General features: G+C 55.1%; 1 protein-coding gene across 3 annotated transcripts in view; it reads right to left on the reverse strand.

The window, feature by feature from the left end:
* Positions 1 to 551: 551 nt before the first annotated feature.
* Positions 552 to 25,299, reverse strand: part of TRPV4 (transient receptor potential cation channel subfamily V member 4) — a 40,024-nt gene continuing 15,276 nt past the window's right edge. The window contains exons 3-18 of one of the 3 annotated variants that reach the window (XM_053206762.1): positions 23,342 to 23,514; positions 19,416 to 19,568; positions 18,516 to 18,656; positions 17,190 to 17,488; positions 14,989 to 15,168; positions 13,597 to 13,755; positions 13,239 to 13,331; positions 12,919 to 12,992; positions 12,054 to 12,219; positions 11,763 to 11,829; positions 8,912 to 9,228; positions 7,745 to 7,872; positions 6,242 to 6,363; positions 4,463 to 5,786; positions 3,899 to 4,341; positions 552 to 3,013 (exon numbers count right to left, since the gene is read on the reverse strand). In XM_053206762.1, the coding sequence (XP_053062737.1) occupies positions 5,629 to 5,786; positions 6,242 to 6,363; positions 7,745 to 7,872; positions 8,912 to 9,228; positions 11,763 to 11,829; positions 12,054 to 12,219; positions 12,919 to 12,992; positions 13,239 to 13,331; positions 13,597 to 13,755; positions 14,989 to 15,168; positions 17,190 to 17,488; positions 18,516 to 18,656; positions 19,416 to 19,568; positions 23,342 to 23,514 (2,230 nt within the window). In that variant the 3' untranslated portion in view covers positions 552 to 3,013; positions 3,899 to 4,341; positions 4,463 to 5,628. Of the gene's footprint in view, positions 4,342 to 4,462; positions 5,787 to 6,241; positions 6,364 to 7,744; positions 7,873 to 8,911; positions 9,229 to 11,762; positions 11,830 to 12,053; positions 12,220 to 12,918; positions 12,993 to 13,238; positions 13,332 to 13,596; positions 13,756 to 14,988; positions 15,169 to 17,189; positions 17,489 to 18,515; positions 18,657 to 19,415; positions 19,569 to 23,341; positions 23,515 to 25,299 lie in introns of all 3 variants that reach the window. The other 2 variants (XM_053206761.1, XM_027044066.2) reach the window with 2 other exon arrangements.

The raw sequence follows: 25,299 nt of genomic DNA on the forward strand, positions 1-25,299 counted from the left end.
TACCGCATTATCACCGTGTGCGGTTGAACATAGGAAACAGGTGGCCAAGTCCCCTAGGGAACAGAGTCCGCTTTAGAGAAGATGCCCCCAAAGTTAGGTGTGTTATTTCTGTCATCACCTACTCCAGCTGCTTTCACCTTGGAAAGTGCGTTTCCACGTAAAAAGAGGTCCAAAAACAGATGCATCCCTCTGCCTCTCCCTTGGAGACGCCCAAATCATATTAGCATATTAAAAGCTCTGAAAAGTCCTTCAGGCAAAGTATCCATCCTTTTAACCCAGCATTTCCCTAACTTTTTTTTAGTTCTTTTTTTCAATGTTTGTTTATTTTTAATTTTTTTTAAGTTTTTTCATTTTTGAGAGGCAGAGACACAGCGTGAGCGGGGGGGAGGAGCAGAGAAAGAGGAAGACACAGAATCCGAAGCAGACTCCAGGCTCGGAGCTGTCAGCACAGAGCCCGACGTGGGGCTAGAACTCACGAACTGCAAGATCATGACCTGAGCCAAAGTCGGATGCTTATTAATGTTTATTTATTTTTGAGAGAGAGAGAGAGAGAGAGAGAGAGAGAGAGAGAGACTGAGCATGCGCAGGGGAGGGGCAGAGAGAGAGAGGGAGACACAGATTCTGAAGCAGGCTCCGGGCTCTGAGCTGTCAGCACAGAGCCCGACGCAGGGCTCGAACCCACAAACTGTGAGACCATGACCTGAGCTGAAGTTGGATGTTCAACTGACTGAGCCACCCACGAGCCCCTATTTATTTTTGAGAGAGAGGGAGAGAGTCGCATTCGCGAGCAAGGGAGAAGCAGAGACACAGAATCCCAAGCAGGCTCGAACGGTCAGCGTGGAGCCCAACACGGGGCTCGAACTCATGAACTGTGAGCCTGAGCCAAAAACCAAGAGTCTGACGCTTAACCGACTGAGCTGTCCAGGTGCCCTCCCTAACTTTTTTGATTACCTAAGTTTTTGTTTCTATCCACTAATATCCCAAAGAACAAATACTTCAGGAAATACTGAGTCCTACCTCTTGTACTGCATTTAGGGAAACTGAGTAAGTCCTTCTCTCTGGTGATGTGCGGATCTCAGTTTCCCCGGTTGCAGCACAAAGACTCCTAATGAATTTGTGGCAGAGCAACGGCTGGAATCCAACCCTGGCCTGGAGTCATTGGGCCTCAATTCTGGGGCCACCACATCCTAGTTGGTCTTTGTCCACCGTGTTGAGCTAGGCCCAAAGAGGGGAAAGGACCCCCAAGAAGAGAGGGGAAGACTTCATTCGACAAGTGGGAGTGAGTACCCCTATTTTGAAAATGACAGAAGTGAGGTTCAGAGAGGGAAGGCAACTTGCCTGAGGGCACACAGCAGCTAGGTCTAGACTCTCCCCAGGCAGATCTGGGCCACCTTCTCTCCTTCTCTCGTTGTTGGGAGGTGCGGGACTTCCCGAGTCTTACAGCCTGGGGACATACCCAATGGGGAGCTCAGCTAGGGGTTCTTTCCAAATAAATTGGCTGCTTCCAAGTTCCCTCTGGCCTCCTCTGAGGAGGCCCCCGGGTGTGACTACAGCGGCCCCTGGTGGCCAATCTTCAGGATCCGCAGTCCCACCCTGCTCCAGCCAAAGGCTGCTGTGTGGGATCCAGTGGATGCGTCCCAAACCGAGGGGGGCTAAGAGCAAGCGGGCCTCTCTGATGTCACTGAGCACCTGGATCTAGGCACCTGGATTCAAGACCCACTTCCACCCAAACTCCTCTGTCCTTTCCTGCTAGAAGCCATCACAGATGTTACCATGGAGAAATGGAATGTGCACATGCTCTGGAAAGGCCAAAACACTAAGGAAAAAAAAAAAATCCCGCCAACCTCCTAGAAGGGTTCTCCTCCTAAGACAGAGAGGGCAAATCCTGACTCCACCACATCTAAGCTGCGTGTTCTTAGGCAAGGGTGTTCACTTCATGGGGTCTCACTTTCTTCATCTGTAAAATTGTGATAAAAATGTATTCTGATTTGGGCAAAGTATCAAGAAACCCTGACTCGGTTGTTAAATGAAAAAGAAAAATGATCATCTGAATCATAAGAAGCCTTAAGGTAGGGCGGCCCCAGGGTTGGTTAATTCAGCAGCTCGACGGTATCATCGAAGACCCTTTCTCATCCTTCTATTCCACTAAACCCCTTTATGGTCACAAAATGGGTGCTGCAGTTCCAGGCATCGCATCACAGACCTGAGAGTGCCCAGCAAAGGAGAAGACAGTGTCTTCCTGGATTGCCCTCATTTTCCCAGAAGCCCCCTCTTCCTTCAGCAGACTTCTGTCTTATAGGTCAGAACTGGTTCACATGGCCATTCCTCTACCAATCCCTAGTAAGGGAAACAGAGTCACAGTGGTTGGCTCAGGGGAGCGCATGACCGGAAGAACAGAGTGAAGAAACTCTGAACTAAACAGGTGCTGTGGAGAAAGAAGAGGGCATGTGACTTCTGGAAATGCACCAAACACCTGTCTGTCAGTTCCCAAACATGGTTCCTGAGACGTGAATGCAGAACCCTGAGCACAACACCTAACACTCCGTGTTCACCTGCTTCCTCCTTTCTGGGATTCCCCCTGAGACCAGAAGATGCCGAGCCCGCTCTCCCTCCCTGGGCTTGGGTCTCCGCTGCCAGCACCCCTTCCATCCCGTCCTCTGCCTCCACCACTACCCCTACTCTTCAACTCATAAGCTTGGGCGAACAAAGATCTCCCCATTGTCCACGGTGGCTTTGAACTCCTAGAAAATAAAAGGTAGGGGCTGCTTGATTCTCATGCGAATGCTTTCACCAGGGAGCCAAAAATTGATAACAGTAGGAACAGGGGCCTGGAGTATTTAATGGCTCCGTCCAAACAACTGAAACGATCAGAACACACGGTCGTCTGGGCGAGGCGTGGAGACTGCCGGCTACGGCATCATTGCATTCGGAAATGTCAGACGCGTGCGTTCCGGAGAGATGAACAGTGTGGTTGAAAATGGCTTTTGATTTTTAAAAAATCCCCAGCATTCATCTAAAACAATAATAACAGCTAATAATAACAGGGCATGTAATAATGAAGTATTCATAGGCATAAGAGGTAATTGTTCAATTAAGATCTGAGAGTTTCTGAGACTGTCTTTTCTGATGGGGTCCCATTGTTTTTGACTCTGGTAGCACTAATTATTTCCCAGTAGTGCTTTAAACTTGAGATGAAAAAAGCTCTCCTGTCAAATATGACATACAAGTGCTTTATCATTATTAAATACACATACACGCACATAATAAGAAATCCGGGTTGGAATAAAGTTAGGGGTATGTTCAAAGAGAGAGAGGGTTCTAAATGGGAGCCGACAGTCTCAGGGCTCAGCCAAGACAGCAGGCGACAGCCAGGGTCTTCAGGGCAAAAGTGACCTGGCCTTGTCACCTCTCACCCTCAGGGATCAGTGTTTTCTCTCCAGGATGGGCTCTGCGGGCACAGAACACCTGGGTTCAAATCCCCAGCCAGGTGCCCTGGGCAAGAGTCTTCACCTCTCTGAGCCTGGGGTTCCTCATCTAAAACGTGGGGCGCAAGTGGACAGTCTGCATCCGCTAGCTATTGCCATAACATCGATGCTTGCGATGTTTAAATCACAAAAACTCATCGGCATAAAAAACCCCATTCTTCTCATGCATCTTTGGGGTTCCTCTGATCTCACCCAGGCTCCACAGATCTCCTCCCATCCTCCTCCCCGGGGGGGCTAGCCCAGGCATGTCCACTGGCATGCGGTGATTAAAACAGATCTCACAGCCAAGCCGGGGATGCAAAATTACGCTTTGCCCACAGTGGGAGAACACCATGAGGTTATCTCGCAAAGGCACGGACAAAGGGAAGAGTGGGGAATTGGGGCCGTGGACACAGTCTAGCACAGGTACCAACCTTGCAACTTTCCGCGGTAAGCGTCCCCCATTCTCGGTCCCCGTGGGCTAGGGGAAGCCAATGCCATCCCCGGCGCCAGCTCTGCCTTTCAGAGGTCCTGAGCCTCAGGCTTTCTCTGTTACAGAGATTGGCAAGTGATGGAAGAAAGCCGCTGAGGTGCAGCTGGGCGTCGGGGGAAAAAGCCCCGTAGCAAGCAGACCCTAGTGGGCCCGCCCAGGCAAGAGGGATTGCTGGCTGGGGACACTCTTTCTCCAAGTGTCCCTCTGCTTTAGGACACTGCTGCTTCCCACCAGCTGAAGCAAGAGACACATGACCCTATTCTGGCCAATGATACAAGAGGGGAGGTCATTCGGGGAAAGGTTTCCTCCCTTATAAAGAGAGAAAAAAGAACCACCATCATCATTGTCTTCACTCCAACATTAGTCTCCCCAACTAATCCTACTCTTTCCACCAATATTACTCTCCCGCCAATACTACTTTCCACCAACATTACTCTCGCCCGCCATTATTCTTCCCACCTGCATTACTCTCCCCAACCAATCTTACTCTTTCCACCCATCTTACTCTCCCCCCAATATTACTTTCCACCAATATTTCTCTCCCCACCATCACTCTTTCTCACCCACATTACGCTTCCAACTAACATTTCTCTCCCACTGTTACTCTTTCCCACCAACATTCCTCTTCCTCATCATTACTTTCCCACACCAACATTACTCTTCCCCGTCAGTATTACACTCCTCCACCATTACTTTCCCCTCACCAACATTACTCTCCCCTGCCGGCATTGCTCTATTGCACCATTATTCCTTCCTGCCAACATGACTCTCCCCACACCTCCGTTCTCTCCCCCTACTAACATTCCTCTCCCGCCCAGCATGATCGCCACCCCCCCCCCTCAGCCCGCGTGACTCCTCGCCCCTTCCCTGCAAGTCTCCGTCCTCTCCAGCTCGCCCACGTCCCTTAGGCTCATGCTACCGCCGCCGCCCAGAGCCCAGCTTCCAACCGCCACCCTCGCGCGACCCTGGTCACTGCTACTGTTCCTCCTTCTCATCCCCGCCCCCACCAGCATCTCTCAGCTCCCCCGCCTCGTGACTGTCATCCCCACGCCCATTACCGCTCCCCCACCACCATCATCCCTACCATCTTCACCATCAGTGAATGCGCATTTATTGAGCACCGACAAATCCCAGACCCTTTACAGAACACACCGCAGGCGCGGCCCCATGCCCTAGGGCCCCGGCCCCACAGCAAAGCCACCCCGCTGCTGCGCAGGGTGCTGTGCGCAGCCCAGGGCGCCGGCTGGGGCTGGGGGCTGGCCGGCAGTGACCTGGAATGAGGTCCTGAGGCCTCGGCCCAGGTTCCATTTGGGGGCAGGGATCACACCACTTTCCTGAGTGCAGAGCAAATAAATAATGGAGAGGCAGGTGTCGGGGCCCCCCGGGACAGAGAGGCCCTGGCATTGGCTTATGTGACTCCATGGGAGTAAGACAGGCAGCCAGGAGCCTGGTGGCCCAGGTGGGGAGGCAGAGCTGGGGGGGGCGGCAGCCTGGGGACCAGAGGGTCCTGGGGCCTCCCCTTCATCTCCGCCCGGCCCTCGCCTCTGGGGGTCAAGGGAGCACGTGGGGGATGCCCTGGGAGGCACCACTGAAATGCGGGTGGAGTAGAAACAGGTGGGTGGGGGGACGGGGCTGGAGGGCAGGCCAGAGACCCTGCCCTGCCCACAGCCCCTAGAGGGGAGCAGCATCTGTCCTCCACTTGGGGGGGTAACTCTGCTGGTGGCCGTCGCAGCTGGGGGTCCCCATGTTGTCCAGAGGCACCACCACGTCGTCTGGGTTTGAGTTCTTGTTCAGCTCCACCACGCGCGGCACCACCGAGGACCACCGATCTGTGGTGAGCACGACGGAGGGAAGGATGAGGGTAGACAGAGAACGTGCGCGTACACACTGAGCACCTGCTGTGTACCGGGCGCTCCGTAGTGCTCTGAAGGGGCAGGTATGCTTATCCCCATCGTTATAGAAAGGGAAACTGGGGCTCAGAGAGGTCAAGGCGCTGCCCGGGAACACACAGCAGTAAACGGAAGAGCCAGAATTCAAGCTCAAGGCACAATGCCTGAGGGCCCATGTCCTGTGTGCGGCGTCTCATGCACTCGGCGTAGAGGAAGGGGATCCCAGGGATGCACAAGCAGTGAAGGCAACAGCCAGCCCATCATGCCCTCCCATTCTATAGATGCGAGCGGCGAGTCCCAGAAGGAGGAGAGGACAGCTCAGAGCAAATCGGGGATGAGGATGACCAGGGCCCCCTGCTCTGCACCCCCGAGTCTCCCCACCCGCTTGCACTCACCCCTCCGGAGCCGGCCCACGGTGTGCGAGAAACCATAGTACTGGTAGTTCTCGCTCTTGCCCGGGTCCTCATTGATGATGCCCAAGTTCTGGTTCCAGTGAGACCAGTTCACCTCGTCCACCCTGCCGGGGCCACAGCAGACAAAGGGTTCGGGGGGGAGCCCCCACCGAGACGGCACCCCTTCCCCGCCCCCAGGCAGCCGCCCTGCTCCAGCCCCCCCAGCACATCCTCCTCCTTTTCCTAAAACTTCTGACATAACATAACGTTTGCCTTTTGATCCCTTTTTCAGTATACACTTCAGTGGATTAACTATATTCCCAGGCTTGCGTTACCATCACCGCTATCTAGTTCCAATATTCCCATCACCCCACACAGAAATTCTGTAGCCAGGAAGCAGTAACTCCCACTACGTGCCTCGCCAGCCCCCATAACCCCCATACCCCGTGTTCTGCTTTCTGTCTCTGTAGATTTCCCTATTCTGCACATTTCACGTAAATGGAATCGTACACTGTGTGCCCTTCTGTGCCTGGTTGTTTTCACGTGGCATCATGTCTTCAAAGTCCAGAGCGTCCTGAACTTCCTCTGGATGCACCCCGTTTTGCTTATCCCTTCATCTGCAGTGGACACCCTCCTTCCTGACACTCTCTTCCCGGCAAAGGCAGGAGGCAGCCCCTTGGGCCCAAACTGGCTCAATACGCTTCTCCCCTTTTAAAGTGACTTTTTGTTGTTTTCATTCGACCTCCATATTTCGGGCAATTTCTGCGTGCTAGGACCCAGCAAGGAAGATCCATCCACTCCCCTCGCTTTACAGCGAACTGAGGTTTCTGAACGCTGTTCCCGCAAGGTCACAAAGCGGACAAACTGGAGTCCGGATTTGAGCTCTGGAGCCAAACAGAACAGGACCGGCTGGCTGACCCGTGGGGTGGGTGCTGTCATCATCCCCACTTCACAGAGGAGGACGCTGGCTTTGCCTGACCCCAAACATGATGGTTGTACTCTATGCCGGCAATGGCTTTACAAAGAGTCACCTTAAAAGAAAAGAGTCACCCAGGGGTTCCCCTGAGAAGGTGGCTCTCCCCGTGCATCCCGGGTAATGGCCCAAGTCCGGGAGGCTCATTCCTCAGTTTCCCCTTTCTGCCGAAGCACTGAAGTGCACCCGTTGTTTTGTCAGTAGAAGATGATGCCTGCAGGTCCCTGCTGTCCCCCCAGCGAGGGACAGAGGAGCCATGTGGACAACCCAATGCGCACGGGGTGCTAGCTGGGCTTCCCTCACGTGCTAAGGCATCTGATCCGCACAGCTGGCCTGGGTGGGGGGGATGCTATCATCCTCCCCATTTCAGGGATAAAGAAACGGAGGCTGGGAAGTAAACCGACTGGCCCAACATCACCCAATAGCACCGAACTCCACTCGGGCCCATCGGGGACTCAGTGGCTTGGGAAGTTGCAATGGGTAGAAAGCATAAGGAGGCTCCATCTGTGCGGGATGGTTCTGCCCTGCCTCACCTGAAGCACCACCTGCGGTCTGGGGTGCCGTCTGAGCTCTTGCCCACGGTCACCATCTCACCAGAGCGGAAGGCCTTCCTCAGGAACACGGGGAAGGAACGCTCGATGTCCAGAATGGTGGTGGCCCACTGCAGGGAGGAAGGGGCGGGCAGGCCATTGGTGAGCACCCGCTCCCCACTCCCCTCCCCACCGCCTACTGCCCTCAAGGTGCCAGGGTGGGTGGGGTTATCCATTCCACTACCCACAGGGGCCCCGGCAGGAGCACAAATGAGTGAAGTAGGATCCAAGCCCTGTGACGCACTCACAAGGTCACCACTCGCTGTGGGGAACACTAGGGCGGGGTGGGGACTGGGGCAAACCAGGGAGCATCCGCCCCGCGTAAAGGAGACAGCTGCTGTCACCCATCCTCGCACACTGCCAGAAAGGAACGCGGGCCCGCCTTGCCAGGCTTCCAACTTTCAAGAAAGGCCAGAAGTCTGGATTTTTACGTGCTATCTCTTAACTGTAAATTTTTGCGTTCACTTTTTTTTAAATATGGCAACGCAGAAAATAAGTAAATAAATCTTGGCTGGTCAAACCCAGTCTACAGGCTGCCAGTCTGCGTTTTATGAGTTACACCCAGTGGGGAAACTGAGGCCTGGGGGAGTAAGTGGTGTGCATAAAGAGCAAGAGAAGCCTGGGGCTGGGAAAAGCCCCCCCGATACAGATACTGGTGCCTCCCTGCGCTGGGGTGGCCCACATCCACACCAGCCTCATCTCTTGGGCTGTTGCGGGGGGGGCCCAGAAGCTGCCCTCGGGCTTCGCACGGGGCCCCCGCGGAAATGCCCACGCTCTCTGAGCATCCTGTGCCAACAGAGCTCGCTCAGGGTCCCGGGGGAGCCGGATGTGTCCTGTAAGCCAGACCACAAGGTGAATCTGAGACCGCTGCTGGCGGTCAGGCAAGAAGCCTCTGGAAATGCATTAGGTACCTCTGGGAAGTAGGCCGTGGCCTACAACATCCATTTTACAGACAGGGAAGCGGAGGCAGAATGAGACGAGCAGTTGGCCCCGAGCAGAAGGCTGAAGGGGGTGCAGTGGGCCGGGTCTCTCCGTTCTGGAAGGGGGTGGTGGCTGGCGGGGTGGGGGTGGGGGTGGGGGTGGGGGTGGGAGGCCCCCCCGGGGCGTCACCTGCAGCTTCCAGATGTGCTTGCTCTCCTTGGACACCTGGCCCACCGTCTCCCCCATGAGGGCAATGAGCATGTTGAGAAGTAGCACGAAGGTGAGGATGATGTAAGTGACGAGCAGGATGATGAAGACCACGGGGTACTTGGTGCTGCTCAGCATCTCCAGGTCACCCATGCCGATGGTCAGCTTGAAGAGGTCCAGGAGGAAGGTGCTGAAGGTCTCGCTGTCACGGCAGGACGGGTACGTGGGCACCGTGCAGTTGGTGGGGTCCTCGCCGCACACCTTCATGTTGGCGCACGGGTTCAGGAGGGACACCAGGGCTGTGGGAGGGACGGGGTGACATTCCCTGAGTGACGACACGTGCTGAGAGGTGCAGAGCGTCATTCCCATTTGACAGCAGGGAAAACTGCGGCTCGGTGAGAGGAGGGCACCGGCCCAGGGTTACCCAGCCTATAAACCAAGCCGAGGGTCCACAGCCTCTGCTCTTTCCACAAAGTCTTGCTAACGAGGAAGAGGTTCCCAGGATCTAGTCCAGCGGTTCTCAACCAGGAGCCGCTTTTCCGCTAGGGGACATCTGGCAGTGTGTGGCTGTCACAACCAGAGAGGCAGGCAGTGCTACTGGTACCTCGTGGGGAGAGGCCGGGGATGCTGTTAACCACTCCACCATGCACGGGATGCTCCCCACAGAGAATTATCTGGCCCCAAGTGTCAGCGGGGCCAAGGCTGAGAAACCCCAATCCAGCCTATTGTTCTCAGAGGTCTTGGGAGCCTGGAAGGCCAGCATTCCCAGGGGGCAGGTTCTCTGTCGTGCTCCTATTTCCCAGCCCACATCAGCTCAGAGGGGACAGGTGGAAGCCGAAACCAGGTACCAGCTCTGACTGTCCCAGGAGCCATGCTTGCCAAGGCCCTTGCCCTCCCCAGACATCTCAAACCGATCATGGTGCACATCCCTTCCCACTGAGCCCAGACGAGGCTTCAGAGTCCTTCTCAACACAGTTTAGCAGCAACGATTAACCCTACGCCATCCAGGGCAGGGAGCACGAGGAGGCCGAGCCCCTTCAGTCAGCGGGGCATATCTCATAGCGCCTCCATCTGGGATTGCGGCGAGCGGGTTTCAATACACATGCCGCGGCTGTTGAGTCGCGGAGTGGCTGCTGACCCGTGTGGAGAAGGATTCTGAGACCTTATCTGGACCTATCGGAAAAAATCACTCTACGATCCATTAGCAATGTCTGCCATGGGCACAAAACAGAATAGTGGCATGTTTGTGTTAGGTCAGCTTCAGGTGAGGGATCCGGTGTCCCCTATCAGGAGAAGCCCTGGAACCAAGCTGACCACGAAGTTGCTACTTTAGCCTCTAAGCCTCTGCCTCAGTTTCTATAATGAGGACTGCAGTGAGGCTGGCCTCTTGACCCGAATCCCAAAACACTGCAGAACCCTTGATGCTCTGTCTAGTTTCTTCCCAGTCCTACCCCTGGGGGGGGGGGGGGGAGGGGGCAGCTGTATCCTGTCCCTATCTCCCCAGCTAAGGCTACAGTTCTTCTCCAGCATAATCCACACAGAAGCTTGGCCTCATCTGGGTTAAAATCTCACCACCATCAGATTCCTGTTTCAGTGTTTGTCCCCAGACCAACCTCCTCAGGTGTGAATGTGGCCTGGTGAAGTTTGGGTCAGCTGCTCCCTTTTGGATGCTGGGCGTTGGATGGCAGCTCACCCACCCCTTGGGGACCAGCCCAATGGCTCAGTCAGTTTCCCCATCTCTGGCCCTTCCCTTATGGCCTGTGCCACTGAGGTCCCCTGGTATCATGACATTCCGGAGCAGGCATATTGGAGACAGCCAGAATTGACCTGAACTGTCGGATTAAGTATGAAAATGCATCCTTCCCGGGGCGCCTGGGTGGCTCAGTCGGTTGAGCATCCGACTTCGGCTCAGGTCATGATCTCACAGTTTGTGGGTTCGAGCCCCGCATCAGGCTCTGTGCTGACAGCTTGCTCAGAGCCTGCAGCCTGCTTCAGATTCTGTGTCTCCTTCTCTCTCTCTGCCCCTCCCCCGCTCATGCTCTGTCTCTGTCTCTCAAAAATAAATAAATGTTAAAAAAAAATTTTTTTTTTTTAAATGCATCCTTCCCTGTCCCCATGTCCCTTCGATGTGGTTTTGCGGGTCTTTTCTTCAAGAGACAGAGTCTATCTCCCCGCCCTCTGAATCACGACCGGGCTGTCACTTGCGTTGGCCAAAAGCAGAAGTGACGGTGTGCCAGGCAGCGACAGTGAACACTTCTACTTGCGTTCTTGGAACCCTCAGACCACCATGTGAACACGCCCAAGACGGCTGGAGGATGGGTGACCACGAAGAGAGCAAGATCACCGTCCCCCGTGGCCATCCTCACTAGACGGGCCGGCCAGCAGCCAACCCACAGCTGACTGCAGACACGGGAGCCCATGGAGATGGGCCAGACCTGGCCCGGGTCGGCATGACCACCCAGCTGACCCCAAGACGTGTGAGCAATAGTAGACGATTGGTTGTTTTAAGCCCCTAAGGTTTGGGTGGCTCCTTTTGCAATAATAGCGAATCCACCAATTTTACCATTTCCTAGCTTTTGAACTTGGGACGAGTTATTTAACCTTCCTAAACCTCAGTTTTCTTATCTGTAGAAGGGGTAAAAAAGGCACTCACGCCCCCGACCCATCAGGGGTACTGATGAGGCAGGGATGGGACAGGACTCAGCCCAGTGCTTGGCACACAGGAAGAACTCAGCACATGCTGGTTGCCGTCCTCCGCGTACCACGGCCACCCCACCCCATGGGGTCCTTGCCCCACCCCGTGCCCCGGGCCCACCTGGCTACCAGAGCTCACCTGAAGCATAGCCAATCATGAAGAGCAAGTAGACCAGCAGGAAGCGGAAAAGGTCTTTGAAGAGGATCTAAGGACCCCGGTGGGAATATGGAGACACAGATGAGACACGTGGTTTCTCGCTTTCCAGTCTTTTCCATCCCAGATCTTCCCACCTCCACCCTATCCCTTCCCCCTCTCCAGCAATGTCCAGACCCTGCCTGCTGCCCCCACAATGCCCCATGTCCTTAGGGCTGAGGGCACCATCTACATGCATAAGATGCACACAGTCTAGAGGGTTCCCCGGGCCCATACCTTCTGGATCATGATGCTATAGGTTCCCGTCAGCTTCAGCCCGCGGGTAAAGTAAAGGGCGTTCATCCAGCCCAGGACCAAGGCAAAGACCATGACAGCCAGGTAGGCTTCAATTCCCGCCAGGTAGAGGGCCGCTGAGACAATCACTAGCACAGAGTAGATGAAGCTGGAGGGCAGCAGGGGCCAGAAGGGAGAGGGGATGATGAGGCCCTGGAGGTGGAGACGTGCCCCCAAGCCCTCCAGGGTACCAGGACATCCCGATGCCTTCTAGACCCCCAGAAGAGAAACAAAGTGGATGCACTGGGTTCCCCAGCATTCCTGTTGGTCAGAATGCTCAATAAGTTGGCAACTGATGTGTGCGATGGCCCCAAGGCCCTCCAGGATCCCAAAGTGATGCCCTTTGGGATTGCTAGAGAAGGTGGTGTTCAGTGGAGATTTTGTGGCTAAGTGAATTTCATTGTTGTCTAAGAAAAAGGGAAGAGATGTAGTACACATACAGCAGCTCATCCTGTGCCCCAGGCAGACATCATTAATCAAGCACAGCACTCTTACCCACCAAACACAAACATGCCTGAGGATGCTTCACATGCCACTCCTGGCAGACATTAGCAATCAATCACCAGCATAAGACATTGCATTATCTCTATAGAGGTGTATATGGTGAGAACCCTCTAGCAATCATGTCTTGCTTTAAGCAGAAGAGTCTATTGCTTGACACTGGCCTTGTCCTGATGCTGGGCTACAGCTGTCTGGGCTGGGTGAACCCGCTCCTAATAGAGTCACCTCCCCAGCAATCTGGATGATGTCCCTGCCCCAACCGTGCCTTCCTCACCCAGAAGCTGCCAGCCTGGGGACCTCTACTCACTAGAGTAGCTGGAAGGAGCCATCGATGAAGAGAGAATTCACTCCCGGGCATTTCTTCATGAACAAGTCTTTGATCTGGAAGAGGGGAGGAGGCATGTGAGAGCGGGGTAGAGATGGCAGGAGTGCAGAGGGGAGGGGAGAGGAGAGAGGGAAGCAGACACCAGATGATGGGTTCTTTTCTTTGGGGGGAGGAGGAAAAAGCAGAGAAGGAGGGTACAGGCTTAGAAGAGGAGGCAGAAAAAGGGAGTGGAAGGGGGGGACATAAAAGGAGGAAGGGAGGAGGGAGGACAGAGTGGTTGGGGTCGGGGGCCAAGCACTCACATTGGTAAAGAAGAACAGGATGCCGGTCAAGAGCGTGATGATCTCGCCCGCCAGCCTCAGGTAGTCCACGGTGGTGCGGTAAGGGTACGGAGGCTGAGGGGGCAGGTGGCGCACGGGTCCTCACCCAGCCCCTCCAACATCTGGCCCTTGATCCAGACGCGCCCCAACGCCCCCCCCCCCCACACCTGGATCCTGTGGACCCTCCTCCCTCACTCTCTTCCCTCTGAGTGCGGGGGAGGGGGGCACCCCCCCATCCTGTTCCTCAGCTCTCTCCTGTCTCTCCCACAGGGGACCCCGCCCGAGGGTGGGGGGAGGCCCCAGCTGTGCCCCAGCTCCTGCCCGGCTCGCAGCCACTCACAGTGCCCTCCAGTGGCTGGTAGTAGGCAGTGAGGGTGAAGATGACCATGGCGCACAGATAGGAGACCACGTTGATGTAGAAGGAGACAGCCCCGAACTTGCGCCACTTGTCCCTCAGCAGTTCATTGATGGGCTCCACGGCCAGCATCTCGTGGCGGTTCTGTGGGAGACAGGGTGATCAGGGGCCACCCTTCCCGACCCGTGGGATCTAAGCTGGCTGACTCTGGCACGCCTTCCCCCACCCTCTGCCTCCTCCTGACCCGCTCTTGAGCGACACTCGAGGATCCATGGGGAACTGGATGGGGATTCAGAATCAACACCAGACTACTGGGCTCAGTATTCGAGGCTCCGCCCAATGCTGCCCCAACTTACCTTTGTAGCCTATTCTAGGCTCAGAGAACCCAGAGCCGGAAAGCTATTCTCATGGTCCCCCAGCTCCAACCTATGGATTTTGCCGGTAGCAAAATCACCTATGTAGCTCATCAAAAATATAAATCCTCGGGCTTCAACCTCAGAAGTTCTGAGTCAGGAAGCAGGAATGGGAAATTTAGCCCCAGGATGACAGACAATTGACTCACCCCGATGCTGAGCCCTAGGAAGACATCAATAATTGAGCCCTGCACAATAGTTCTCTATACTGTTGTTTCCCAGGCAGACACTGCCAATCGATCAAAGCTTGTACCAGAGATGCTAAACCTCCCACCACCCCTATTCGAAATCAAGCTAGTCACTAAGTCAAGTTAGTCACTACTTCCAAAGATGAGGGAAGTGAGCTCCAGCAAGGGAAGGCATGTGTCCCAGCTCACAGAGCCGGGGAGGAAAGGGAGACCGTCCGCACCTAGTCCCCAGCATTTGATCAGTGTCCTGTCCCTTCAGTGACTTGACTTTCTTCATAACCATGGATCTGGGCAACAGCATAACCACAGAGGTGCTATTGCAGTGTTATTCCTGAGAGTTAAAGGCAGAAACAAACCCAGATGACCAAGAACAGAAGAATGGTTCATTAGAATGTGGTACATTTACTCGCAGCAATGATACTGCAGAAGAATATTTAATGGTGCAAAACGATGTTCGCAAAATACTGCTAAGTGAAAAAAAGAGCTTTCATAACTTCATCTAACGACTACTGATGATAATAGCTGACATATAATGTGTATTCTGTGCCAGACTGTTCTCAAATGAACTCATTTGGTTCTCCCAACAACTCCAAGGGATGTGAACTATCCTTATCCCCATTTTACAAAAGAGGAAGCTGGGACTCAGAGAGGTTGGGTCACTTCTCCGGAGCCACACAGCGTGTAAGTTACAGAGCCCCTCCCAGCCCCGGGGTCCCTTCCCTGATCCCAGCCACACCCTTCCTTCCCTAGGCTCTGTCCCCTGCCTTGGTGCTCACCTCGATCTTGCTGTTATACACCAGGATCTCCAGCACAGAGGCCTCTTCCCCACACGTGTCCAGGGAGGAGAGGTCATACAGCGAGGAATACACCGGCCCGTAGGCCCAGTCCTTGAACTTGCGGGACAGGTGCCTCGTATCCTCGTCTGTCACCTCCCGGCGAATGATGTGCTGAAAGACCTGCACGGGGTGGGGGCGGGAGGGTCAGGGGGCCCCAGGGAGGGACACCAATGCTCAGCTTCTCGCATCAGAGGGACCCCGGGGGCCCCGCACAGCCCATCACATGGTGCCTCCCCAGAGAGCAGCACGTAGTAGGGAGGAAATATTTACTTAGCATGTCCTGGGCGCCGGACCCTGTGCTCACATCATCTTGTTCTTCCTCTTACCATCTTAGTCTTCAGATGAGCAAACAGAGGCTCAGAGCAAAGAAGGGTGTTCCCTGAAGCCGCACAATCAGTCAGCTGAAGCCAGACCGAACCAGGCCAGCCATAAAAATCTGAATTGTAGGGACGCCTGGGTGGCTCAGTCGGTTAAGCGTCCGACTCTTGATTTCGGCTCAGGTCATGATCCCACAGTCGATCGTGGGTTTGAGCCTCACATGGGGCTCTGTGCTGACAGCGCAGAGCCTGCTTGGGATTCTCTCCCCCCTACCCCCGCTGCCCCCCGCCGCCCCTCCCCTGCTTGTGCTCTCTAAATAAATAAATAAATAAATAAATAAATAAATAAATAAACTTTAAAAAATGTTTTTGAAAATCTGAATTGTAACGAGTATCTTTTTTATGTAATTAAAACAACAATTAGCCAGCTTTATTAACATGTTAAATCTAGAAATAATTGTTATATCCAGTCCCTCCTGATGCCACTGCTACTACTGTATGTAGCCTACACACAGGATATTGAGGAACAGAGAGGGGGTGGAAATTGCCCAAGGCCACACAGATTAATAGGGCAAAGCCAGAATTTAAACTTAGGCCTTTTAAACAGAAAATCTTAAAAAATAATAATAATAATGGGGCATCTGGGTGGCTCAGTGGGTTAAGCGTCCAACCCTTGGTCTTAGCTCAGATCATGATCTCATGGTTCATGAGATCGAGCCCGGCATCAGGCTCTGAGCTGACAGTGAGGGGCTTGCTTGGGATTCTCTCTCTCTCTGCCCCTCCCTGCTCATGCTCTCCCTCTCAAAATAAATAAACTTAAAAACACACACACACATACACAAAAAACCTTAAACTCAGGCCTTTTCCACCACCTCAAGACTCTTTTATAAATTGGAATTTTAATAACTTTTGCTATGATTTTAATAGGACAATCATAATCCCTGCCATTTACTGAGCACTTACCACCCACGCCAGGCTCTTTATTAAAAAGCTTTAAATGGATCACCTTATCTAGTTGTCATGTGATCCCAACGGGCACTATTTTCATCCCCATTTTACAGACGAGGACACTGAGCACAGAAAGGGGAGGGGAGATGCCTGCAGTCACACGCTGGGAAGTGGCCGAGCCAGGCTTTGGACCCAGGTGCTCCAGACTCCAGAGCGCCCCGATTTTGGTTCTCAATCAGGGCAGTGGTGCCCCCCCCAGGGGACGATTTGGCAATGCGTGGAGACTTCGAGGGTTGTCCCAGCGGTGGGGAGTGCCACTGGTATCTGGGGTTCGAGGTCAGGAACGCGGCTAAACATCCTTCACTGCACAAGACAGTGCGCACACCCCAGAACAATCTAGTCTCAAATGTCAGTCGTGCCCAGGATGAGAAATCCCCTCTGGGCCCTGTGCTGTGAGGCCAGAGGGGGAAAGAACCTGTGCAGGGCCCTCGGGTTGGGGGCTGAGCTAGGACCCTGACAGCGGATTATAGGGGAGTTCACAGGCGTGGGGCCCTGCGGCTTAGATTTCTATGAGTGCCTTGTCCTGGCTGGTGGGAGTGGGGTGTGATGCTCCCAGTGGCACGGGATGAGGACTGAGGCTCTGGGATGAAGTCGAGCAGTTTGGCTGGACAATAGGGAGCCACAGCAGGTTCTTGAGCCAGGACATGTGCACAATGGGGTTGGCATGATAGCAAGTGGGTGTGCATATTAATAATAATGAACGTCAGCGCAGCCCCCTCCAGTGTGTGTGTGTGTGTGTGTGTGTGTGTGTGTGTGTGTGTGTGTAGAGGAGCGGGGGAGGGGCTGCTATGCCCCACCCCCTCACCCCCCACTCACCCCAATCTTGCCGGTCTTGGCGGCCATCATGAGGGGCGAGAGCCCATCGTTGTTGAGCACGGCCTCCAGATTGCTGTCGGGGAAGAGGCGGGCACACTTGAGCAGCAGCAAGTCGTACATCTTGGTGACGAACTTGGTGTTCTCACGGGTGTTGTCGGCGATGGCCACCAGCGCGTGCAGCACCGTGTTGCCGCGGGAGTCCTGCCGCCGCATGTCCGCCTTCTTGTGCGGGTTCTCTGTCAGGTAGTTGACGATGTGGGGCTGGTTGGTGCAGGCGGCCAGCGACAGGGGCAGCTCGCCTACAGGCCCGGGAGGAGGCAGGGAGAGGTCAGTGAGGGGGGCCCCAGGGCAGGGCTCCGCCTGTGGATGCTCGGGGAACACGCGCGCCCCGGGGACACGGGACACAGTGCCAACAGTCCGTGTCCAAGTCACGCCGAGGCGGTTGCACATTTCTGTGGGAGACGGGCTGTGGGCTTGCGATTTGGACACTGCGAGGGATTCTCTGAGGGACTTTGTCCCTGAACTTCAAATAACATGTGCCTTTAAGCAGGGGTGAAATTCAGGGGCGCCTGGGTGGCTCAGCCGGTTAAGCATCTGACTCTTGATTTCAGCTCAGGTTGTGATCTCACGGGGTTCGTGGGTTTGAGCCCCGCTCGGGCTCTGCAATGACCGTGCAGAGCCTGCTTGGGATTCTTTCTCTCTCTCTCTCTCTCTCTCTCTCTCTCCTCCCCCTGTCTGTCCCTACCCTGCTCGTGCTCACTCTCTCTCTCAAAACAAATAAATAAAAAAATTTTTTTAATATTTTTTTAATGTTTATTTATTTTTGAGACAGAGAGAGACAGAGCATGAACGAGGGAGGGTCAGAGAGAGAGGGAGACACAGAATCGGAAGCAGGCTCCAGGCTCTGAGCTATCAGCCCAGAGCCCGACACGGGGCTCGAACTCATGGACTGTGAGATCATGACCTGAGCTGAAGTCAGTCGCTTAACCGACTGAGCCACCCAGGCACCCCACAAATAAATAAATTTAAAAATATATATAAGCAGGGTGAAATTGAGACTCTTTCCTTGGTTCAGCCGGGACGTGGTGGTGATGGGGTTTGGGCCCTGCGATCGGGCCACTGGTGGGTCTCAAGGACATACTGACAACCTGTCCCAGCCCCAGAGGCTTTCATGGTCCCCACTGCACAGACGGGGAAGCTGAGGCTCAGGGAGGTGAGGCGACCAACACCGACATGGGGCCAGAGCCCTCGGCCAGCAGGGGCTCTAAGTGTCTGGGGAGGGGTCAGGGCTGTGGACACCACCAGGCACCCCAGCCCCCTCCTCACCAAAGTAGAAATAGCCTCCCTCGTCCTTGGGCTGGAAGAAGCGCCCCCGGGCCTGGGCATGGACGTCAGCTCCTTGGGCCACCAGGAGCTCCACGTAGTGTTTGCAGCGGCGCTCGATGGCGATGTGCAGGGCAGTCTGGCCTGGGGAGGGGGGTAGGGACTGTCACCGCAGGCAGAGACTGGACCAGGCTGCAGCGCGGTGGGGTGCAGAATGTGGAAATCAGGTGAGGGGCTGCAGGCCCAGGCCTTGACCGTCTCCACCCAAGGGCGGCAAACGGACCTCCAGACACTGCCCGGATGTGGGATCTCTGACGCACGAAGCCGTGACGTGCTGCACTATGCATGCAGAATTTTAGACTCAAAGGAGATCCCACATGTAGGATCCCAAGTGTGGGGACTTTGGTCAGACTCACAGGAGGCCTTAATCCAGGAGGAAGCAAAGACACTGTGGTCTCACAGAGTTTGGGACTCGGATAGAAAGTTCACAGACTTTGAAACTTCATATCCAGAAATCTGAAAGGTCAAGTCTGAGTCATAGAACCTCAAAGTTTAGACCCTGACACCTTTGCCTCTTAGCAGTGTGGGCCTGTACAACTATTATCATCGAGCCTTAGGGTGTCCGGAACCGTAGCATCTCGGGATCCCAAACTCCAAGTTCACGGATCACTAGGCTCCCTGCGTCTCAGAGTCTTGGGTTCAGAATCTGGGATTCTGAAGCTCAGAATATCAAGACTGGAAGGGGTAGTTATCGTTCCTTTGTTCATTCAGTGGCCGGTTCCTGGACGCAATGCCGGCACCTGGGGCACAGATGGGAGCTCTTGGGGTGCACTGGGAATCAGACAAGCAAGGACGGTGCCCCACCGTCACCCTGCGTCACCCCTGCCCCACCCGGGGCCCCACCTCGGTAGTAGATGTCCCGGAAAGGTGAGTTGATGAACTCCCGCATGTTGCCTGTCCGCTCGGCGATGTCCAGGAGCACAGGGATGGTGTCATTACGGCCACTGCTCAGATTCAGCAGGGCCTTGGGCAGACAGGTCTTCCCTGTGGACGGCTCTGGGGGGAGAGACATGCAGGAGGAAGGGCCATCAGTCTGTGGTACGGAGCTCCTGGGCTGCAGGGGACAGGGCACCAGGCAGGGAGCCAGAGGTCCTGGCCCTGCCGCACCTCCCCTCTGAGCCTCTCCCTATCTGTGCCCGTGGTCCCGAGGGGGTCCAGTAAACTCAGAGGGGCAGTTTTTCCAAATGAGGGAAGCTGCAGCCTACAGAGATTGGGATTTTCCAAATCATAATTGGGAGGGAATCTTAAAAATCAAATAAGTGGTGAGGAAGGCTGGGTTAAACAAAGCCAACCATATTTATTTATTGCAGGACTTGTCAGAGCCTTTGATATGCCACTGGGACTGGGAAGCTCTAAAAGCCAGATGCAGCAGGCAACGTTTGCCACCTATTGGAACACAGGATCCTCTTCCCGGGAAGCATTTACACCAGTGTCCCTAGAAGGGAGCAGAAGGGGTGCAGCAGTCCCCGACGTGCAGACTGCCCCCCAGAGTGGATATGAAATTACCCAGGAGGGGCGGGAGAGGGTTTTGACCCAGCACCGGTAACACTGAAGGCCTGCCTGCCTTGAGCAAGGTCTCATCTCGTTGTCAAACCTCTCTCACGAAGCCGGTCTCCATGTGGTCCCCAACGGCTCCCCACACTGCCCACGGACACTCGCTAATGTCCCTTTGCAATTTTCTTTCCCTTGTGTTAACTTCTGTGGTTACACAACTTGACCTACACCTTGAAAGAACGAGTCAATGGAAAGAGAACTCCCCCTGGGAACCCGGCACGGGGCATAATCGTGCTGGGGTCTCAGGAATGGTTGCAGCAGGGACGGGATCAGGAATGGGTGAGCTGAGCTGCCTCCTCTGGAGCCAAGCACCTTGGGGTTCAAATCCCGGCTTCCCTCCCAGTTTCCGCATGACCTTTCGTCTGCTTCTCTTTCCTTTCCAGCTAAACTGAGGCCACGGAGGAAATCGAAGAGCTAATGCATGTTTGCTGATGAGCCCGGCACCAGGCAGATAAAAGTCCTCAAGACATGGTGCTGTTGTACCTGTTACTCCAACTCCGAGGGAGGTGCTTTGGGAATTTCTCTCTAGATGTCAGGAGTCAGTGGGGAGAACGTGCAGGACTCACAGAGACCTGAATTCGGTCCCAGTGCCCTCAGGACTGAGGTCTCCTGGACAAGCCTCGTCCCCAGCTGCTTCCTGCTGAACCCCTGGTGCCCAGAGTCACCAGGGAGCTGTTTTCATGAATGAAAAGCAGACTCCAGTTCTCCATCTGTGTAAGTGCGGGGTGGGGCTTGAATGCTGACCTCAGCATCTTTCCCTCCCCAAACCCACCCCCCAGCCTGCATGTGTCCCCTCTGCAGAGGATGGTGTCCCCATCCAGCCAAAAACCTTTGTGACACCCTTGTCCTTGCCTCCTACAGCCACCGCCAGCATTTCCTATTCAATCCCTCTCCCACTCCCTGTGTCCACTGCCACCCCCCTGGCCCAAGACTTTCCACCTGGCTTCCACCAGGCTCTCAAGCTTTCCTTCAATCCACACAGCAGCTGGAGTGGTCACCTCAGAGTACAACGTTGACCACAGTGAGCCACAGGGCCTTTGCACAGGCTGTCCCTTCATCCCCTCTTGGGGATGGTCTTTCCTTCTCTTTTTATCTGGTTCACTGCAACTCGTTCAGATTCAGCCTATCACCTCTTCCGGGAAGCTCTCCCAGATTTTCTTGACTAGGTCAGATCCTCCAACATAGCCGCTCGTTGGCACACATTACAGACTACAACTGTTTTTATTCCTGTGATTGCTTGATCCATGTTGATCTCACCCAGGAAACTGTGAGCAACCTGGACAGTGTTGTGTCCGCTTCATTCACCACTGTTCGCCCCGTGCCCAGCACAGCATCGGATGAGCTGATCACCGCATGTAATTCCAAACCACAGATCACCGAAAGGGGCTTGTGCAGAGCATGGAATCAGACCTTGGATTTGGGTTTCCGCACCCCCAGGCCCAGGCTATAGCGGGGTTGGGGGGCTGCCAGCCTGGGTCCTGGGATGAGATGCCCACAGCAAGAGCTTCCCAGAAACGCCAAGGGACACGCAGTTCCAGGACTCCACCACCAGGTGGCGAAGTGGCTCTGCCCTGGGAGCCACCAGGGGAAGGGGGACTAAGTAAATATATCACATTGGAGGGTTGTCAAACTTTGAGGGGTGGTGGCCATGGACTCCCCTGAGAATCAGATCAGCTCATGAGCCTCTGACTAGAAAATCATGCGGCGGTGGATCCAGGCTTTGCGGGGCTCAGACTTACAGAATTTGGGGGTACTGTTTATGAAAAGAAACATGCAATTATGAAATCAGAATTAGCTCCAGGGCCTTAGAAGGGGCCAGAGCAAGCGAGCAGCCCTACAGATGGCTTAATTTGCGTCACGGGCCTCCTGGTTAATGCCCCTCTACACATGCACTATTCTCTGCAGATTCAGGGGACCCCACCCCCACCCCGGCTCATGCACACAGATACGCTTTCCCGGGGGTCCCTCGCCCGGGCGAAAAGCCCCTGACTCGGTCCTGAACTCAGGAGAAGCTGGAGCCTTGCAAGCCCAGCCTGGAGCTCACTGTCTCACTGATGACTCGGGTTTGCTCTACCCCGAGGTTTCCCTCTTGTGCCTAATGAACTTGGGGAGGGGCTTGGAGGGGCCGTTTGGTCGGGGCTTAAATGTGGGGTTACCTCCAAATGAGATTATTCACGTAGTCACTGACACCCTCCGGGGGCAGGTCGGACCGGCTGCCCCAAGCTGCGGCAACCCTAAGCTCGTGCCACAAACGAGCCACATGGTCTGGCTGGGCACCACGAAGGAATATTTTTTTATAAATCCAGTCATTCTCCTCTGACCGCCATGACGATACTGCACAGTATCATTCTGGTGTTCAAAGAATCTGGCCGATAAAGGCATACGTGAAAAATGTACCGCTGCCCAGGTCACCCCGTTTGGGCACTTCATTTACCTGAAATACTCGAAGCCTCAAAAAATGGGGCCCCTCACCTCCCCGAAGCTTCGTCAGCCCCGAGCCACAGACTGCCGCCGGCCTTCTTGAGACTGGACCTCCCTTGTGGCAGGTGCCACCATTCTTAACATTTTACGTTGATTTGTGGGGTCGCTTGGCCAGTGAATTACGGCTCCTCAACCTGGTACCTGGCACGTAGCAGGTGGCTGACGCGGGCCCAGGGGCTCACAGGCAAACTTTGCCAATTTGCAGGGGAGGCCTGGGGCGGCAGAGGGAGCTGAGGCCCCGAGGTGACGAGGCTGAAGGGTGAGCCCTCTGGGCTGGGAGAAGTCCAGGGCAGTGGTGACTGCGGCCTCAGCCTAGGGAGGGGAGTCCGAAGCTGGGTGGGGGTAGGGCAGAGCCCGGGAGCAGAAGCAGGAATATTCGTTCTGCCAGGACTATGCTAGTATTCCCTAGTTTACGGACGAGGACATTTCAGCTCAGGGAAGCCATATATCTGTAAGCGGTGGAGGTGGGATTCGAACCCAGGTGAGTGGACTCTGCTTACCTCCGACACTGACCTTTCCATAATTGAAGGCTGAAAGAATGAACGAGGGTAGCCAAAGCTACCTTACGAGGGGTAGTAATATGTGAGTAATATGGCGAAGGACACAAGGGTCAGACTCCCTATCCAGTGCTCTTCCTGGCCAGTGGGGAAGACGCTAAGAGGAAAGGTGGCCCCCAATGCCAGGCCTCCCCAGCCCCCGGTGGCCCGCCCATTACCCCCACCCAGGTGGCTCACCCCGGAACTCCTCGTCAGTCAGGCGCTTCTTGTGGGTCAGCAAGAAGGGAAGCAGCCCATCCAGGTCAGTAGTAGAGCCCCGGGACACGATGTCAAAGAGGATAGGCCGGTTGAAGACTTTAAGGATGGGGGGCGGCTGGGGTGCAGGAGCTTTGGGGCTCTGCGGCTGCTTCCTGGAGGTGGGGGAAGGCAGGGTGATGGGAGGGCTCATCCCCCACCCACCCCGCTGTCTCTGGCCTGAGGGGCCCAGGGGTGGTGGGGGGTGGAAGGGGGCAGCTAGAGCACTAGAGTGGAACCAGACCGAGGGGAGGGATGGCTGGAGAAACAAAAGAATGTTTTATCCCAACAAAGTCTACCTAGTGCCTACCGTGTGTTAGGTGGAAACAGACAAAAGAAACAAGCCTACCCATCCATCCACCCACCCACCCATCCATTCATCCACTCTTCCATTCGTCAGTTAGTGAGTACATACTAAGCCAGAGACCGAAAGAGACACAGAGAGTGAGAAAATAAAGGAGGAACACCAGACTAAAAGATAAAGCAACTCATTCATTTATTCAACCACTCGCTCATTAATTTATTCATTCAACAGACTTTTGAGAAAAATGAGCACATAGGTGCCTGGTTCAAGGCCCACCACACAGTGAACACTCAATACATGTTAGCGGACATTGCTTTGTTATTTAGCGCCCACTGTGTGTCCGCAGCCTGCATGTGTGTTTGAAACACTGAGCTGCAGGGGCAGGTAGAGACAGGACGCGACCCACAGGGGGCTGGGAGTGGGGAAGCAGAGAGACAGAGTAAGGGAAAAAATGGATAGTCCTTTGGTCATTCGACAAACACTAACTGGGCACCTACTGTGTGCTAGGTTTTAACAGACAAAGAACTGGGAGCAGCGTGAGCCCAGGGGGCTCCACGAAGGGCAAGAATGCTCTCAGCCACGTCTCCACCCACCCAGTGCCTGGTGCATATGGGGCGCACTAAGAATCTGTTAAATGAACGGAGGAAGACAGAAACGGAGACAGTGTAGGGAGCCGAGGAGAGAGGAGGGGAGCCGAGGGGGAGCAGTGATAGAGGCGGGCGGGCAGGAGGGGAGACTGAGGTCAGGCTGTGGGGCAGCAGGAGGGGCTGAGGGGCAGGGAGAGCCGCTGGCAGGCCAGGCGACGGGGACAGCTGCTCTCCTTCCTTCCTCTGCCTGGGCCCCAGGCCACCCCCCACCTTGAGGCTGGGCTCCAGCGGCAGGGTGCCAGGGCAGGGCTGCCCCCCCTGAGGATGAGGGCACAGACCACTATAATCCTGAGAGCACCTGGGAAGCCCCCATTTCATCCGCTCCCGACCTGTGAACTTGGAACCAAAAAACGAAACGGGAAGGACACCCTCACACCCACACCGCACTAGGTGGTGCTTGGGTCTCCGGAGACTTCAGCCACACCCCCAGTTCCTGCAAGGCCCCTCCAAAGCCACTAGCCCTGACTGTCTGGGGTAGGGGCGGGGTGAGGCCCGAAGGAGGGGGTTGGGAAGGGAAAGGGAGGCACGGAGCCCACCAAGCTTCCAGCCGGACCTGGAAGAGATGGGGACACCGGGGCGCTTTGCTGTCCTCTGAGCACAGGTGGAACCGATTGTCCAGCAGCGTGCGGACGGCTGTGAGATCTCGGTCTTTGGGCACACCCAGCCTCTTCAGCCTCGGGCCCTGGTACATGCACTTCCGTCCGCTGGAACACCACCCTCACCCCGTGTGGCTGCCCCTTCTCATCCCTTAGCTTTGAGCTTAAACGTTAACTCTTCCAAGAAGCCCTCCTGGAATACCTTGCCCGAATCAGCTCCCCTCTCTGCCTCAGCACCTCCCCCAACTCGAACTGTGTGTTCACGTGCCCATTTGCTTGCTTATCGCCTGCCTCACCTTCCACAATGAAGGTAGCAGTGGAGGCTACTCAGCGTCTGAACTCTGTAGGAGCGGT

This window comes from Acinonyx jubatus, chromosome D3 (genome assembly GCF_027475565.1).
Source record: "Acinonyx jubatus isolate Ajub_Pintada_27869175 chromosome D3, VMU_Ajub_asm_v1.0, whole genome shotgun sequence".
NCBI lineage: Eukaryota > Metazoa > Chordata > Mammalia > Carnivora > Felidae > Acinonyx > Acinonyx jubatus.